This window comes from Podarcis muralis, chromosome 11 (genome assembly GCF_964188315.1).
Source record: "Podarcis muralis chromosome 11, rPodMur119.hap1.1, whole genome shotgun sequence".
Classification (NCBI taxonomy): Eukaryota; Metazoa; Chordata; class Lepidosauria; order Squamata; family Lacertidae; genus Podarcis; species Podarcis muralis.
The window spans coordinates 23,007,026-23,024,348 of record NC_135665.1 but is presented as its reverse complement, the minus strand read 5'-3'; the positions used below and the strand labels follow the sequence as shown (position 1 = coordinate 23,024,348).

General features: G+C 44.6%; 1 protein-coding gene across 1 annotated transcript in view; it reads left to right on the top strand.

Moving 5' to 3' along the window:
* Window positions 1-17,323, top strand: part of LVRN (laeverin) — a 39,487-nt gene that overhangs the window by 9,233 nt on the left and 12,931 nt on the right. The window contains exons 5-13 of the mRNA XM_028749118.2: window positions 2,047-2,201; window positions 5,033-5,146; window positions 7,380-7,520; window positions 8,610-8,675; window positions 8,775-8,840; window positions 10,926-11,086; window positions 13,547-13,623; window positions 15,020-15,159; window positions 16,597-16,652. Coding sequence (XP_028604951.2) covers window positions 2,047-2,201; window positions 5,033-5,146; window positions 7,380-7,520; window positions 8,610-8,675; window positions 8,775-8,840; window positions 10,926-11,086; window positions 13,547-13,623; window positions 15,020-15,159; window positions 16,597-16,652 — 976 coding nt within the window. The remainder of the gene's footprint in view (window positions 1-2,046; window positions 2,202-5,032; window positions 5,147-7,379; window positions 7,521-8,609; window positions 8,676-8,774; window positions 8,841-10,925; window positions 11,087-13,546; window positions 13,624-15,019; window positions 15,160-16,596; window positions 16,653-17,323) is intronic.

Sequence of the window (17,323 nt, the reverse complement as noted above, 5' to 3'; positions counted from 1 at the left end):
CTCGCTCTCCAAGCTCCAGCGAAAGCCTGCATTCGCCCCATAGGACGCACACAGATTTCCCCTTCATTTTTGGAGGGGAAAAAGTGCGTCCTATAGGGTGAAAAATACGGTACGTTCCCGGAAATGCTTTTTTTCTTCTGACTTTGAATTAGAAATCCATACAGTGTTTGAGGAACAGCTGTTCTAAACAAAAGGCATAACATTTCTGTGACCCTGAAACTAACTGGTTTATTGTGGTGTGAGCTGTCCGAAACAGCCTACACCTTAGAATATCCCTGAAGTAGCCATCAACAGATTATGCAATTCAGTTGAAAGCTTTGGTGGTGGGGCAGCTAAGAGAGATGTGGTGAGGGTGTGATATTAATGTCTCTTCCCAGCTCTCTGGTTGCCTCTGCTACTGCCCTTAGGAACCTGTGGCAAACTCAAGGGAAATAACCCTCGCTAGCAAACATGCTGACAGATATCTCTATATGTACTTGTCCTTTCAATGTATATATGATTGATGTTCTGCCTGAGTTTCTTTTCTTGGAAAGCTGAGACCAAAATATCACCTGAGTGTTAGGTCAGTTTTGGGGTGCGTGTGTGGGTGTTTGATGCTATTGACTGGTTAATCCTCTGGAATCTATCTTATGGAATTTCTCATTCATAATGTGTCCCTTCTTTATTGAATCACTTCACTTTTCCATCCCTTCTTTGACCACACCCTTTTGATTTTTTTTTTGTGGTACACCTAACGTCTAAGAAGTAATCTTCTTTTTCTAAGCTGCCATTTTGCTAGCAAAGAAGTATGTACAGCAAAAGAAAGTACTTTTCTCCACGACATACAATCCCATTTCTGGAATTAATTGCCACAACATACCGTATTTTTCGCACCATAGGACACACTTTTTCCCTCCTAAAAAGCAAGGGAAAATGTGTGTGCGTCCTATGGAGCGAATGCAGGGGGGAGGCAGGCGGGAAAAGCCCCCAAGAGCCGCACACAAGCTCCGTGCGCTCTTGCGGGCTTTTCCACAGGAGGGAGAAGGGACTGACTGGCCGCATCAGTCCCTTCTCCCACCTCCCACCTCCCAGGAAAGCCAGGAGAAGCCGTGCGGCCCTTTTAAAGTGCGCGCGGCTTCTGCCGGTTTTGCGGGAGGTGGGGGAATTCCCCCACCTCCCAGAAAAGCCAGGAAAGCCCTGCGCAGCGTCTCCCGGCAAGGAGAGGCTGCACGGGGCTAAAGGGGAAGATTTTTTTCTTGATTTCCCCCCCTAAAAACTGGGTGCGCCCTATGGTCCGGTGCGCCCTATGGTGCGAAAAATACGGTACATCGACGGCCAAATAGTTTTAAAAGGGGGCTAGACCAATCTATGGAGAATATGTTGATGAATGGTTATTTGTGCTGGTGATGATATGGAACCTCTGTGTTAACATTCCATATGCCACTGAATATCAGTTGCTGAAACCAAGAGTAGAGGGCTGGTGCCTTCAGGAAGCCTACAAACAGGGTTTGAAGGCATCTGATTGGCCACACTACACAAAGGTGGACCTGAGACCTGATTAAGCAGGTATCTTTTTATGTTCTTTTGTACGAATACTTCCTTGGTTTTTTTTGTTATTAAAAAACACGGAACATGGAAAAAACCTACATGGGGGCGGGGGGGAAGCTCCCAATAGTATTTACAGTCATACCTTGGGTTACAGTTGCTTCAGGTTGCACTTTTTTGGGTTACGGACCACCGAAACCCGGAAGTACCGGAACGGGTTACTTCTGGGTTTTGGCGGCTGCGCATGCGCAGAAGTGCTAAATCGCGCTTTGCACATGCACAGAAGCACCAAATCGCAACCCGCATGTGCGCAGATGCACCGCTGCGGGTTGCGAATGTGCATCCTGCACGGATCATTTTTGCAACCCGAGCTTCCACTGTACTAGGTTTCTTTTCATGCCAATATTGTCAGCGACTAAAAATCTTGGGAAATGGCAGATTAAGCCAAGAGCACTCATGTAAACGTATGAATTGTGAAATTGTTAAAGCTTCTTCTTTTTCTCTATATTTAAACCAATCTAGATCTGCTTGTGCTACCTGATATGGGAGCTGGTGCTATGGAACACTGGGGGCTAATGACTTTCCAGGAATTATCCTTGCTGTATCACCCAGAAGATAAATTCACACGCCAGAAATATTGGATTTGCAAGCTTATTTCCCATGAGATAGCACACCAGGCATGTGGTAAAATGTTCTGCACTTTAATCTATCTTAAAAATGAAGGTGTTATTTTTGTAGTAGCTGTAGCTGCAATAGTGCCAATTTAATGTGAAAATAAATCCTGAGAACTGCCAAGTGTCTGGAATTGGTCATCGGGAGTACAGTTCTTGGGGAAGTAGAAGGCTCAAGCAGCATATCACTGACTGAATACATTTTTAGAGTTTTATAGATAATTGCATAGACCTAACAAACTTAATAAAAGCGAATCCTAGCATGACCTTTAAAAAGCCCATAATGCGTCTGGGTGTCTGTGTTGAGATTAACATAAGCAATGTGGAGAGTTTTCTCAACAGACTGTTCACTAAAAAAAGGTCACTGATATATCCAGTACATTTACTAATGAAGGACTCACTTTTGCTTTCTCTCAAAGCACTTAGATCATGTATGGGGGACCTTTGGTCCTTTGGATGTGGCTTAAATATGGCTCCCGTGTAACCTGGCCATTGGCCATGCCTGCTGGTGCTGATGCAAGCAGTAGTTCAGCAGCATCTGAAGGGCCAAAGCTTCCCACGTATGACTTAGGTAAATGTTGCAGAAATGCAAGCAATTACTTGCACTGCTGCCAGCACACCAGAATTGTCCTTTTGACCTATGAGGCTTCCTGTGGCACTGTGCTGTTTAACAAGATGCTGTTTAAGAGACCACAGCTAAAAGTAAGCCCCCCTAAATAGCATTTTTGGGCCGCAAAGGAGAAGGGGTACAGTGCCAATGGCCCCTGCTCTAATTAGCAACACAGCTACAATCTAGTCCCAGTAGAAGTGTGGGAGGATAAGTGAAACACACAAGAATCACCTTTCTGGTTCCGTTTATAGTGCATTTGTCCCAGCATTTTGCTTCCAGTAGTGGACAGGCAGGAATATACAGGAGCTCATAAGCAAGACAAGAAAGTGGTGACCTTCTCATATTGTTTGTCCCTATCACTTGATACTCAAGAGGTGTTTTGCCTGCAAATATGGAGGTTTAAGTGTCATGGCTAGTCTCCATGAAGTTCCCAGCCATGTTAAAAAATAATACATTTAGTGATTTCCAGAAGTTCATTGCGCATTGTCCCTTTGAGCTTGCAGTTGGACACCTTGTAATAGATCCCATTCCTTGAAAGCTGAATGTAGTATGCAGCTATGGGTATGCAGTGCTTTTTTTGTGGTGGTACTCACTGATAGGGAGTACCGGTACCTCATTTGTTTAAAGGGGGGAAGGAAGTAACAAGGGGGAAGGAAGCGACAAGGGGAAGCACAGAAGTGGGAGCAAGAAAGGAACAGCAGGGAACATTTGTTTAGCACCAGACTATTTTTTTGCTAAAAGCCTAAAAAGGAGTACTTAATGAAAGCATGTAAAATAAGATACTGGATCAAAACTTGATTGATTAGCGTTTGCTCTACAAATCCGCAAACATATATCAGATTATTATAAACTTTAATACCAAACAAACCTTTTGAACCTCCAATATATGCTTCTGCTTATGTTGTTAAAGCAAATCTATTTTTTCCTGTTGTGTTTCCCATTGACTTGTTTTTCTTTTCATTATGAGTTAAGCGATTACAGTTTTATTTAAAGTGGTGTCTGAAAAAAAGTGTTTGTAAACTGGGGGAACGCCATGCTTTACACGCTTTATCCTGACACGATTAACGGGGTGGTAAAGCATAAACATGCGTCTTTTAAATTAAAGTAGAAAAAGGATCAAGGTAGTGGGTTGGGAAGGGTAAAGACCTGACCCAAAATTTCTGCTTATTTACATTTCAAGAGGTCTCCATTTCCATTTCAATAGAAGCCTCAATTAGTGCTTATAGGAACTCATCTGGAAATGCATATAGCAGTTGGCAGGGGGAAAGTTATGTAATTTTCTCAGTAGTAGTCAGGCATGGCGGCATTGCTCATCTGCCTTCCCAGTACTGAGCATCACTGCTGCTTCCTGAGAGGGGAGCTCCTGGGAGCTCAGGGTGATGCTGGAGATGCAGCAGAGCCAATCTGGTGCTTCCTCCTGCTGTGCCTGCGCCGCACTCAGCTCCCCTGCACCTCTCAGGAACCAATAATAAATAACACTCAGTGCTGGGAAGGCAGGTGAGTAGTGCAGCCTTGTCTTCCAGACCTCCTCATTCCACGTGGTTCTGCTGTTTAAAGACATACAAATTCATTGCATTTGCGCTCTTGAATGCATCACACTTAGAGAGAATTCTATTTGGTTATGGTATCAAATCCCAGAATTGATTTTTAGTACTTTAACTGCTGATTTCTATCTTTGTAGCTTTTCTAAAATGGCATCTTCCCAGTGCTTTTTTTTCTGGGAGTACACATACCCCTAAACATTTTGTGAATCTAAGTTTGGCCTCATTGAGAGGCAGTATTTCAATATGAGTAGGAAAATGAGAGTACCCCTAAACATTTTTTTTAGAAAAAAAAGCACTGCATCTTCCTAAATTCATACAAACCTGTAAACATTATAGCATTCCTTTTTGATAACGTATACCAATGTGAGACTATTAACTACAATGGTACCTTGGGTTACAAAAACCTCAGGTTACAGACTTCGCTAACCTGGAAGTAGTACCTCGGGTTAAGAACTTTACCTTGGGATGAGAACAGGAATTGTGTGCCAGTGGCCTGGCGGCAGCCGGAGACCCTATTGCTAAAGTGGTACCTCAGGTCAAGAACAGTTTCAGGTTAAGAATGGACCTCCGGAACGAATTAAGTTCATAACCAGATGTACCACTGTACACTCTTATGCCTGATGATTAGAAGAGCAGTTTGAAAACAATGAATTGAAAGACTCTCCTCTTCCTTCTATTTGAAGTGGTTTGGAAACCTAGTTACCATGAATTGGTGGAACGACATATGGCTTAACGAAGGATTTGCATCTTACTTGGAGTATCTCGGTATATATTACATAATGCCCACAATGCCTCTGGTAGGTGTGAACTATATCATCGTTTATATAAAGTTTATCCAAACTGTGGGATTGTTTTCAGTCCCTTGAAATTAATGGGATCTATGCAATGGTTCTTTCAGGTCTTAGAGGGCCCCAGTTTAGATCCAGTCTCAGCATTCTCCTTTCTGGTGCCTCCACCTACTTTCCTGCTTACATATGAGCCCCTATCCACACACTGAACTAGTACAGTCCATGCACAGATTTGCCACTTCATCTCACCTTTTTGAGAACTCATCCATTAGCTGTCCTAGCAGCCTTACAGTTCTCCATCAAGGTCAGTAAAGGTAAAGGGACCCCTGACTGTTAGGTCCAGTCGTGGATGACTCTGAGGTTGCAGCGTTCATCTCGCTTTACTGGCCGAGGGAGCCGGCATTTGTCCACAGACAGCTTCCGGGTCATGTGGCCAACATGACTAAGCAGCTTCTGGCGAACCAGAGCAGCGCACGGAAACACCATTTGCCTTCCCGCTGTAGCGGTACCTATTTACTTGCACTTTGACGTGCTTTCAAACTGCTAGGTTGGCAGGAGCAGGGACTGAACAATGGGAGCACACCCCATCATGGGGATTCGAACCGCTGACCTTCTGATCAGCAAGCCCTAGGCTCTGTGGTTTACACCACATGGACACCTGCGTCCCAATCAAGGTCAGTAGGTGGCTCCAAATCCCTTAGCAGAATCCACTTTTTGAGTCCACGGCTCCCTTGACCAATTGCAGCACCCCTGTGGTTAAGTCACCCCTTGTCTGCAGAGCTGGCAGCCTTTCACCCTTTTTCAAACACCCTCCCTTGTGGGTGCGTCCCCTCGTCTTCCTCCCCTCTCCTTGGAAGTCCTCTGGGCAGCCACTGTTGCCGCTCCTGGTCTCTGAGCTGCCCCCCACCTGCCCCAAAGAAAAGTGCCTCCTCACACTGCTCCACAGGGACCTGGGAAGAGGATGCCCCCAGCCTTAGCGGCCCAACGGAGACTGGCTGAAGGTGAATGTGAGGTCAGCAGTGTGGTGTAGTGGTTAAGAGCGGTAGTCTCGTAATCTGGTGAACCGGGTTCGCGTCTCTGCTCCTCCACATGCAGCTGCTGGGTGACCTTGGGCCAGTCACACTTCTTTGAAGTCTCTCAGCCCCACTCACCTCACAGAGTGTTTGTTGTAGGGGAGGAAGGGAAAGGAGAATGTTAGCCGCTTTGAGACTCCTGAAGGGGAGTGAAAGGCGGGATATCAAATCCAAACTCTTCTTCTTCTTCTTACCTTGAGAGGCAGCGGCAGGCGTGGCCAGTCCTGCAGGCAGAAAGGCTCCCCTTCAGCACCAGGCACTCAGCTCCCAGGCAGGCCTTGCCCACAACAAGCACAAGAAAGGCCAGCGCAGTGCCTGCCTGCCTGCCTGCCTAGCCTCTCACTTGTCTGTCCATTCCCAACAGCAAGGGCTGACGGACTGGCTGGCTGGCCTCCCTTGCCTGCTTGCTTGCTTACTCCAAGGCCACCGCAGCTCCTGGCAACTAGCACCCCCTGGCCAGAGGCACCATTCACTTGGGAAGCACATTTTAGCCAGGGCTGCTGCAACAAACAGCTGTGCAAGCCTCTGGTAGGCAGAGATGCGAGAAGGCATTAGAGGAGGGAGGGAAGGAAAGAGGGACAGAGGTCAGTGTTGCCACCACTGGTCATCATTCAAGGCATCCTAGGGTGCCACGGCACACTGGTTGAAAAACAGCTGCCCTAGCTAATAATCATGCCTTGTATACTAGGTCAAAGCTGTCTTCTACTGCTCTTTTGCGCTATGGTAATACTATAAACCATAGGTATTCTTTTTGTTGAAATTTTGTGCTATGTATTACTGAACTGATTCGCACTAATTATCTGTTGTTGTTTAGTCGTTTAGTTGTTAGTTGTGTCCGACTCTTTGTGACCCCATGGACCAGAGCACGCCAGGCTCTGTAATGTAATGCTACATTATCTGTAGCAGATGGTAATTAAAATTAGGACATGATACTGGTTTCCTGACAATTACATTTCACATGCTGGCATTCCACAAATTGACTTTCTGCGATAAGAATTTCAGCCAAATACAGATTTTCTTGAAAGGGGTTATGAATGCAATGACTTGAACGAAGGTTTTTAAATAGGAAGCCTATTAAATGTTTTATGAATTAAGTATAATTCTCAAAATAACTTAAAATGTGGTCTTTTATTTTTAGGTAAACATTGCTATTTTATGGTTATTTTCAGGACAAAATCTTTAGTTACGAAGTGTTTCAACCTCTCTTGCGCATGGATAATGAACTACAAAATCAGTCTTTATCAGACACAGGTGAAAGACAAGAATCGGGTGCATTACTTAGACTGTTTGGTTTAATAACATACAAGAAGGTAAAAACAAAATTTGTAAGCAGTATATTAAAGGATTTTATCGGTCACATGATTTGAAAAGTTAGTATGAAAATGTCACTTTTTCATATATGAGAAAGGGAATTCTCTGCCTCCATTGAATTGAATGGTAAAGCCTTTAAGACAGTTTTCCCCAAGCTGGTGCCTTCTATGTGTTCTGAACCACCACTCCTGTTGCCCCCAAACTGTTTAGCCAATGATCTGGAATGATAGGAGGATACCAGGTTTGAGAAGGCTTCCTGCTGCATTCGAAGTAGAGTCTGTATATCAAATAGCAGTGTACAATGGGGGGGGGGGGGGACAGACGAGTGGCTCCTATGCACAGTTATGTTGGCGCAAGCCCCACTGAGAACAATGGCATTTACTTCAAAGGAAGCATGTATAGGATCACACTGTAAGTTAGGTCCATTCCTTTCAATCAGTCTGTTCTGAATAAAGCTTTGTTGAATACCACCCCATGTTCCCTTCACCTGTGAGGAGGGACAATATGTGCCCACATATCTAGAACTGGAGAGGGTTTTTAAGGAAGAGAATGACTGCCCGACAGGTTTGATGTGGTCAGCAAACTTCATCATTGAATGCCACAAGTGCCTTTTTATTCTCCAGTCTGTTACTTCTGATTTGTGAATTCGGATCAATGTGGCTGTTAGGCTGTGTGAGATATTTTTACTCTTCTTTGAATCATTTGTGAAAATTACCTTAGTAATTATATATGCCCATCCTAAATAAAGCATTCTGTGGCAAAATAGCCACTCACAAGATTCCATATAAAGCCATATAACAGTGTGAGATATACAAAATCTCATCACTTGGAGATGTATGATATGAGTGCAGGGAATCATTTTGAAGAAACTGTATAATATAAAAAGACTCTATATGGTTTTGCTGCAACATTCACACAGCTACCCATCTGAAAACGCCCCCACAACAATCAATATATTTCATAAAACTACTAATTTGAATGTAATGTTGGTAGATTAATGTCTTGAGTTTCATGACTTGCAAAGTCTCATCATTCTAAATACATAGAGATAAATCATCTATATCTATATCTATTTTTCTCTCTCTCAGGGGGCTGCCATCATTCGGATGCTGTCCAACTTTGTGACTGAAAGGCTTTTAATGAAAGCACTTAATGTGAGTTTCAAAAACAACTTTACCAACAGTTGGATTCTCGACGACTATTCAAAATGTGTTGTCACTGTGAATTGACTAATTATACTTGTTTAATTACAGTCGTACCTGAATGCATTTTCCTTTTCAAATGCCAACCAGGATGATCTGTGGAATCACATTCAAAAGGTGATTAAAACCATTAGTGTTTTCGCTGGTGCTCTTGGAATATCCAGTGTGGGGACATTCTTGGTCCTGTCCTGAAAGGCCTTCGAACCAGGGCTGTCCATGGCCTCTCAAGAAGAACTGAGATCCAATCTGGCACTTTGTGTTGGCCCCAGGTCAATGTGGGGCCTAACTGACCCGTATCCATATGGCAAATCAATTTAGGGGCTAGCTCTAATGCTTAATTAGGGGTTTCATCCTAGTTTAAACTCCTGTGGTCAGGAGAGGGCTAGGAGATGAATGACCTGTTTGACTCTGCCTGATGTGGTGTTCAGGGTACAGCTAAAACCAGTGCACAACACTAGTTTGAACCAACAGTGCTGAACTTACTGTTCAGATGCTCTGCTAGTTTGGGCTCAGTGATGAGCAGCACCAAATACGTTCTGCATTAAGCCTCTTTGACATGTTTCCAAGTCAGGTCTTTCCCTGAGCAGCAGCTCATTTTTTTGATCTGATAGTTCAGGTGTGGGGAACCTTTGGCCCTTCAGATGTTGAACTACAACTTTCATCAGCCCCAGTAGGCACGTCAGGGATGCTGCAGTTCAGCAACATCTGGAGGGCCAAACGTTCCCATATCTATGATAGCTTATGTCTGGTACGTGATATTACCTTGCAGGCAGTTGTTAATAGCCCATTTAACACACACAAAAGTCTATATGAATCTCAGTACATTTATATATCTGTAGTTGTCTATAGTCCTTTCCGCCACCATCTGTGGGCAGTCATGTGCCCTCAGTCAGCAAAGCATGGGTGTGTCAGAAAGCAGTGTGTGAAGTGCAAACTAATCCCACATGAAAAGTTTCTACTTACCGTATTTTTTGCTCCATAAGATGCACCCGACCATAAGACGCACCTAGTTTTTAGAGGAGGAAAGGGGGAAAGCCCCGTTTTTTGGGGGGATCAGCTCACAGTTGTGCAGCTTCATTTGCAAAGGGGAAAAGCCCTGTTTTTTGAGGATCAGCTCAAGTTGTTGAGCTTACTTTGCAACGGGAAAATATCCTGTTTTATGGGGTTCAACTCACAGTTCTGCAGCTTCTTTACGAAAGGAAAGGGAGCCGTTTCTACAGTTTCCAGACAGATAATCTAATCAGCCAGTCACATGCCCCTGGGGAAACAAACAGCCTTCATCTGCAGAACATTCAACAGTGGAGGTCTGGGCAAGGGGGCAGGGCCAGAAAGCGAGCCAGCAATCACCCACACATTCACTCCATGAGATGCACAGACATTTCCCTTTACTTTTTAGCAGGAAAAAAGTGCGTTTTATGGAGTGAAAAATACAGTAATAAAGACTTGGGGAATAAAGTAGGTGGAGAAAAAGCCCCCATCCCACTTCAAGAACTGCTTAGATCAGGCATCTTATACATAATTGACAGTTTCATCACCCAGGCCCAATCACAAATTAGTATGGTAACTGGCTTCAATAGGATAAGTTGCTCTGGCAAATCTGGAGCTCAACAGGGGCCTTTCATCCCTCTTGGACCAGGCTATACCTCCCAGGCTCCCGTCCCTTCCTGAAGAGTAGAGAGCCTTAAAGTGGTAGTCCTTTGGCCTGAAGTCTAATACTCTGAGCCTTTGTGTGTTACCTGTATTTGCAAGGAGATACCAGTGAGCTAATAGCCTATGATGTGAAGAGACCAGTCACTCAGTCTTGCTTGGGTGGTACTGTCTCTGGACGTCTGTTTGAGGGATTCTGTTTCTTGAGGCTCCTGGCTGAAAGGGTTCAGCTCCACCCCAGAGTCAGGGCCTGGGTCAGGGATCAGCAATCCCACATCTTGCACTGCTCAGCCCCCTGATCCAACGGGATCTTCTTCTCCGAGTTGGACACCTCATTGCTGCTTGAGGTGGGTAATGACAACCTTGCTTATGAAAACTGATCTGTAAAGTTCACCCCCGCCCTCTGTATGAGCTATTAAATGTTTAAGAATGCTGGATTTTACTTGTGTATGAACCAGCAAATAGTACCTGGAAAACCTGCTGTTAGTACAAGTAGAAACATTTATGTGAAATTAAATAAACCAAACTGTTTTCTAATCCAGACTTTTCTTGAAGGTAGTAGATGAACAGAATGACCTCCGGTTGCCGGCGCCAGTAAAAGTTATAATGGACTCGTGGACCTGCCAACATGGCTTGCCACTCCTAACAGTAAATCTGACCACTGGGAACATCAGTCAGGAACAGTTTTATTCTAAAAAAGGAACAAACAAGACCAAGTATGCTTACTTTAGTGCAATTGTTTTAATTTTGATTTCATAAAGTACTTTGGTGTATATTTGAATAGTAGGTAACTCTTTTTTTCTGATAATCTTCTATTTTTGCCTGAACTATAATTAGCCACAGCTTCTGACTCTGCAGATTATGTTTTGCACTTCCCTTCCAAAGGACACATTGAAATCCACCTTGGATGTCAACATGAATTATGGGGTTGTGCAAAAAAGGAGGTGTGAAACTGCACGCGAGAGGGGAGGAGGGAAATGCAACCTTAGGGCTAATTTCTGATCCTCCACACCGTGGTTTGGATGATCATCTGAAATGGGCCGTTGTATTGTTTTTGTTCTCTATTAAGAGCTCTTAGTAGTATGCTGTAAACAGCTTTGAGATTTTTCTTAAAAATATAAAGCGGTATAGAAACTAAATAAATAGTTGCATTTTGTCAAAGCACTGTTGATTCTCTTCACAATAAACTGAAAGGCTTTTACTGGTGTCAAATATATGACAACGTGTGCTGCCCCAAGTGTCGTGCACACACAAGGTTTCCATAACTCCTATTGTCAGAGCTGGCTCCAGGTCCCAGCTCACAGAGGACCAACGCTAGCCGGTAGTAATGTACAAAAGTCTTTATTGAAGTACAGTTTCCATTTTCAAGCCGCAGCGCCCAGCTCTACGTCTTAGAAGCTAGACCGGCGAAGCTCCGTCTGAGTCTCCACCCCCTGTACACCAGTTTAAGACTCTAACCTTACTCCACCTCTTCCGTCTCTCCTTTCTCCTCTGGGTCCTTCTGCCCCCCGGGGTCTCCTCCTTTCTGGACTCTTCTGACGCTGACGCTGACCCCCCTGACTCCTCCCCCTCCTTTCGGCGGGCTTTAGGACCTGGCTCCCTATCCGGGCTACCAACTGCGCCGCCCTCCTGCACATTTGAACTTGGCGCGCGCGCCCAGCCTCCAACCTTCCTCTTGACCGTTTCCTCGCTCTCCGATGGAGGCGTGGCCAATCCTGACTCATCTCCTCCCGCTGGCGGTGAGCCGCCTGATCCCGATACCTGGGACTCCTCCCCCCTACTGCGCTCTGGTGGGGAAGCTGGTCCTGATTTCCAACTGCTGCTCTCTGAGTCCCCTCTGGCCCCTTCTTCCTGGGGTGTCCCCCTAGGCACCCCCCTTGCTCTGACCATGGGAGCCCCTTTCTGTGAATCTTCCGATTCGCTGGAAAGACTCAGAGACCTCGGGCCGCTGTCATCGCTAACATTTCCTTCGGATTCCTCCCCCTCGCTCTCTATTTCCTCCCTTTCCTGTGCCTCTGCTCCTGAGCCCCTGACACCTATGATCTCAGATTTTGGGTCAGGATCACCTGGCATTTAATGCAAGATGCATCTTTTGGCTGATGGGGGGAAGAATGGTGTGCATGAACGTGGCACACCTGGAACCTTGGGGCTGTAATATCTGGGTTCAGTTTTCTGGGCTTCCAGGACCAACCATATTCATGTGAAGGCAATTTATTTTAGCTGTTTTTATACCAAATTTTAAATTGTATCCTGTCCAGGGATCTGCTGGTGGAGGGTGAATAATAAATTTGATGAAAATTATGATGATGAAAGTCAGATGTGCTTAACAGTGCTTGCTTCTACAGTGGTGCCTCGCAAGACGAAATTCGTCCCGCGAGTTTTTTCGTCTTGCGATTTTTTCGTCTTGCGAAGCACGGTGTCGGAAAAGTTTTGGAAAAGCTTCAAAAATCACCAAAGTCTTCAAAAACCTCAAAAAAGGCTACCACACCGCGTGCTATGAGTTGCTCCTCGAAGTCAAGTTGCAACTGTATTAACGGTTTTAAGAAAAAGGAAACAAACTTGCAAGACATTTCCGTCTTGCGAAGCAAGCCCATAGGGAAAATCATCTTGCGAAGCAACTCAAAAAACCAAAAACCCTTTCGTCTTGCGAGTTTTCCGTCTTGCGAGGCATTCGTCTTGCGAGGTACCACTGTATATGGATTGTTCCCACTACATGAAAGCACATGGCACAGAAATCCATGAGACATGCTTGCAAGTAAATCCAAGGGAAAGTTCAGGTTCGGAGTGGAGCCATGTGCATGACTGTGGCTTCCTAGTTATTAGTTAATGGAAAGTGAAGGTTTGTCATGCATATAACAGCTTGACTTTCCAAATCTCATAGAAGTTGGAATTGGGGTCTGGGAAAGTTAGTGTACCTTGAATTAAAACTCACACCAAAACTCAAGTTCCAGAGTAAGCTCTTCTTGCTTATGCCCAATATGATTAAAGTGAGTATTCTTTAGGTGCTGATGCAATTTGGAATGCACATTTAAAATGATAAAGAAGTTAAAAGGAAAGGCTGAGAGAACTAGATTTTTTCCAGAAAATGTTTCCTAAATGTAAGTTATTTGATTGCATTTGAACCATTCATTTTCTTAGGTTCAATAAATAATCATGTGTTTTTGTCCTTCATGAAGCAACATGTGGACGATTCCCATTTCTTGGTTAAGAAACGGAACTGTACAACCTTTGGCATGGCTTGATAAGAGCAGCAGTAAGTAGTTTTCTCTCTCTCTGAATTTAAGAAAGCCTCTACAGTATTTGCAATACACAATCTTGAAAACAGGCTAAAAGCATATTAAGAGCAATTCAAATAGCAGGGAGAAGGGGAACAAAATGCCAGATCTAGAGCTCTGCTGGGTTTGTGGCAGTAGGAAAAGAGGAGAGTGTTTTCCCCTCCCCTTGCCAGTCTGTTTCAGGGGCTGGCATATTTTCTCACCCCTAATGCTGGTGGAATAGGAACACTTTAGATCCAGCACATTCAAGCACTCCCCAGCACATTCCCATTTTGCTTCTACTGACATTGGAGCCTCAACATGGTTAGGGAAAGAGACACAAGTTTCTGCAGCAGCTGGGGGGGCGGCGGCTTTATGATGTAGTGAGGAAGCACTGATTTTAATAGTCATACTCCCATCTCTTTTGGGATATACCATATTTTTTGCTCTATAGGACACACTTTTCCCCCTCCAAAAATTAAGGGGAAATGCGTGTGCGTCCTATGGAGCGAATGCAGGCTCCTTGGCTTCAGCAATAGCAACGTGAAGCCTCTGAGGCGCAGAGGTGCGCACCGACCCCTCTCGCTCTCCCGGCTTCAGGGATAGCCGCCTGAAGCCTTTGGAGCGCAGCGGGAACTCATGCTGTGCTCCGAAGGCTTCGGGTTCCTTTTGCTGAATCTGGGAGAGCAAGACTCTCCTGGCTTCAGCAGAGAGGGAGAGCTGTGCAGCGCCCCTTCAGCCAAGCGGGAGGAGAAATGGAAGGGGCTCTCTTTCTCCTGCGACTTCGCTGAAGGGGCGCTGAGCAGAGAGGGGGAGATTTTTTTTTTCTTGTTCTCCCCCTCTAAAACAAGGTGCGTCCTATGGTCGGGTGCGTCCTATAGAGCGAAAAATACGGTACTAGCTATATTTCAGGAACTTGGTGTCTGGTGCATCAGTTTAAGATCCAGGCATAGTCCTGCAGTGTACTGTACTTCATCTTGTATTGATGTTTGGTGGGGATCGTTAACAACAAGAACACATTATTTATATGCCACCCAGCTGACAACGTTGCCCCAGCCATTCTGGGAGGCTTCCAACAAATTAAAAAACACAATAAGGCATCAAGCATTAACCTCCCTATACAGGGCTGCCTTCAGATGTCTTCTAAAAGTCCAATAGATGTTTATTTCATTGACATCTGGTGGGAGGATGTTCCACAGGGTGGGAGCCACTACCGAGAAGGTCCTTTGCCTGGTTCCCAGGGGGTTTTTTGTTTTGCTTTTTTGTGCATTGTAGGAAGCACATTTGTGTATTTTCATATGTTTTATCTTACCTTAGAAATGAGTCCACAGTCTTCACATGCCTACAAAGACCACTAAATTCATGCCAACTTTGTTTCCTTCATGCCACTTGCAGAAATATTTCCAGAAATGAAGATATCAGATTCAGAACATGATTGGATTATTTTAAATGTGAACTGGACTGGCTACTATAGAGTTAATTATGACCAGAAGTCTTGGAGAAGACTGGCCAAAGTGCTTGAAAGAAACCCAAAGGTAAGGTAATGATTATTATATAGTCATGTGACCTTTTATGTCAAGACAACCTCCTTTTTTGTGTGGGGAGTTCAGCTTCTTTTTATATGTGGAGAATCACCTTTTTCTTTTACCACTGGTGATTCACCTTCTAAATGCTGCCACCAAATATTTTACTATATATATATTACCAATGCCTTTAATTATATTCCAGTAGCTGTGTTAATTTAGACATGATATAAAAATGTGTTGGGCTGGTTTTGTAATTAAATAACAGTAACAATATATTCTTTATTTAATATAAACTATACAGATATGATGTACCTTCCCTACATTATTTGTGTATGTATGCTAACTGAAGTTTGCTTATCCAGATAGGGCAGGGGTCAGCAACCCGCGGCTCCGGAGCCGCATGTGGCTCTTTTACACCTTTGCCGCGGCTCCGGGGCGGATACTAGCGAGGGGAGGAGGCGCATTGTGCGCCCCGACACTCCCCACTGTGGCGGGTGCTGTACTGGCTGTGACGTCGCATGGGGGCGGTGCGTGCGTTAGTCACGCACCATCCTGACATCACCTTCCCGCCCGCTGTCAGATTGCGGCTCCGGAGATATATTTGTTTTAAATGTCGTAATGGTTTTGCGGCTCCCAGTTTTTTCCCCTTCAGAAACGGGTCCAAGTGGCTCTTTTTGTCTTAAAGGTTGCAGACCCCTGAGATAGGGATTGGCTGATTGTCCTGCCTGTTAATATTAGGCAGACACCTTTGCTGTACAGTGGTGCCTCGCAAGACGAAATTAATCCGTTCCACGAGTCTCTTCGTCTTGCGTTTTTTTCGTCTTGCGAAGCACGGCTATTAGCGGCTTAGCGGCTATTAATGGCTTAGCGGCTTTAAGAAAAAGGAAACAAACTCGCAAGAATTCGCAAGACGTTTCGTCTTGCGAAGCAAGCCCATAGGGAAATTCGTCTTGCGGAACGACTCAAAAAACGGAAAACCCTTTTGTCTAGCGAGTTTTTTGTCTTGCGAGGCATTCGTCTTGCGGGGCACCACTGTCCTGTTTTTGCTACCCCAATTTTTTTTTGTTTAGGCAAGTCTACCCAAACTCTTAATTTTATTTAGTATATCTGTTATAAAACTTCAGATTTTTAAAGATATTTTGATATCTTTTATGCCTACTTTAAGATTTTATTTTAATCGTATTTTGTTATGAAAATTTTACATTTTTAAAATGTAATTCCTTTGCTTGAGTGTAAACTTTGTTAAGTAAATGAAATCAACGTCCCAGTTCCAAATGTGCAACATCTCACATTACATTCATCTTGGAATAATTGAGAACCATTTCAATTAAAAGTATCCATGATCTTGACTTCGGCTGCTGCAGATTCTTGTGAATATCTTGAAATGCAGTAGGCGTATTTAATGAACTGTTTGGACCTTTTGAACACGTAGATGCTCTTTTGCAGGCCATTCCTTCTGTAAGCAGATTCCAACTGTTCGGAGATGCCTTTGAGCTGCAATGGTAAGCATACCTCCCAAAGACAGGTTTTTGTTATATTTGTAAATGAGCTCCATACTTTTCCCACTTCTCTCTGCTTCTTTACACACACACACACACAAACTTCTTTTGCACCACCTTTTGCTTTGAGAGTGCAGGGTGCTTAGCACAAAAGAGTTAAGGGGAACGTGGACATGGATAATGTAGTCCTATGTTAGGCTGCTGCAGTTTCCCCAGTTCCTTAGAATAGCCACACCAGCTATGATGATCACAGCTGCAAATTCAATGAAAGAGCTCCCTCCCCATTCCTTTCCCCTTGGCTTACTCCAGTGATGGCCAAACTTGGTTCTCCAGCTGTTTTGGGACTACAATTCCCATCATCCCTGACCACTGGTCCTGTTTGCTAGGGATGATGGGAGTTGTAGTCCCCCAAAAAGCTGGAGGGCCAAGTTTGGCCATCACTGGCTTACTCCCTCAACCAGTGTAAATGCACAAGCAGATTAGCTGCTGGAAAAGGAGTGGGAAACCTTTTGGTTCCATGAGCCCTGCAGCTCCGTTGGGATTCGGTCGACAGGCCCTGATACAGGAGCAGGGTCTCTCTCTGGTGTGCCTTCAGCCACTTGGGAAAGGGGAGCAGGGCTGCTGGCTTGTCCCCACCCCAACCTCCCAGCGGAACAGAGAGTTTCAGTGGAGAC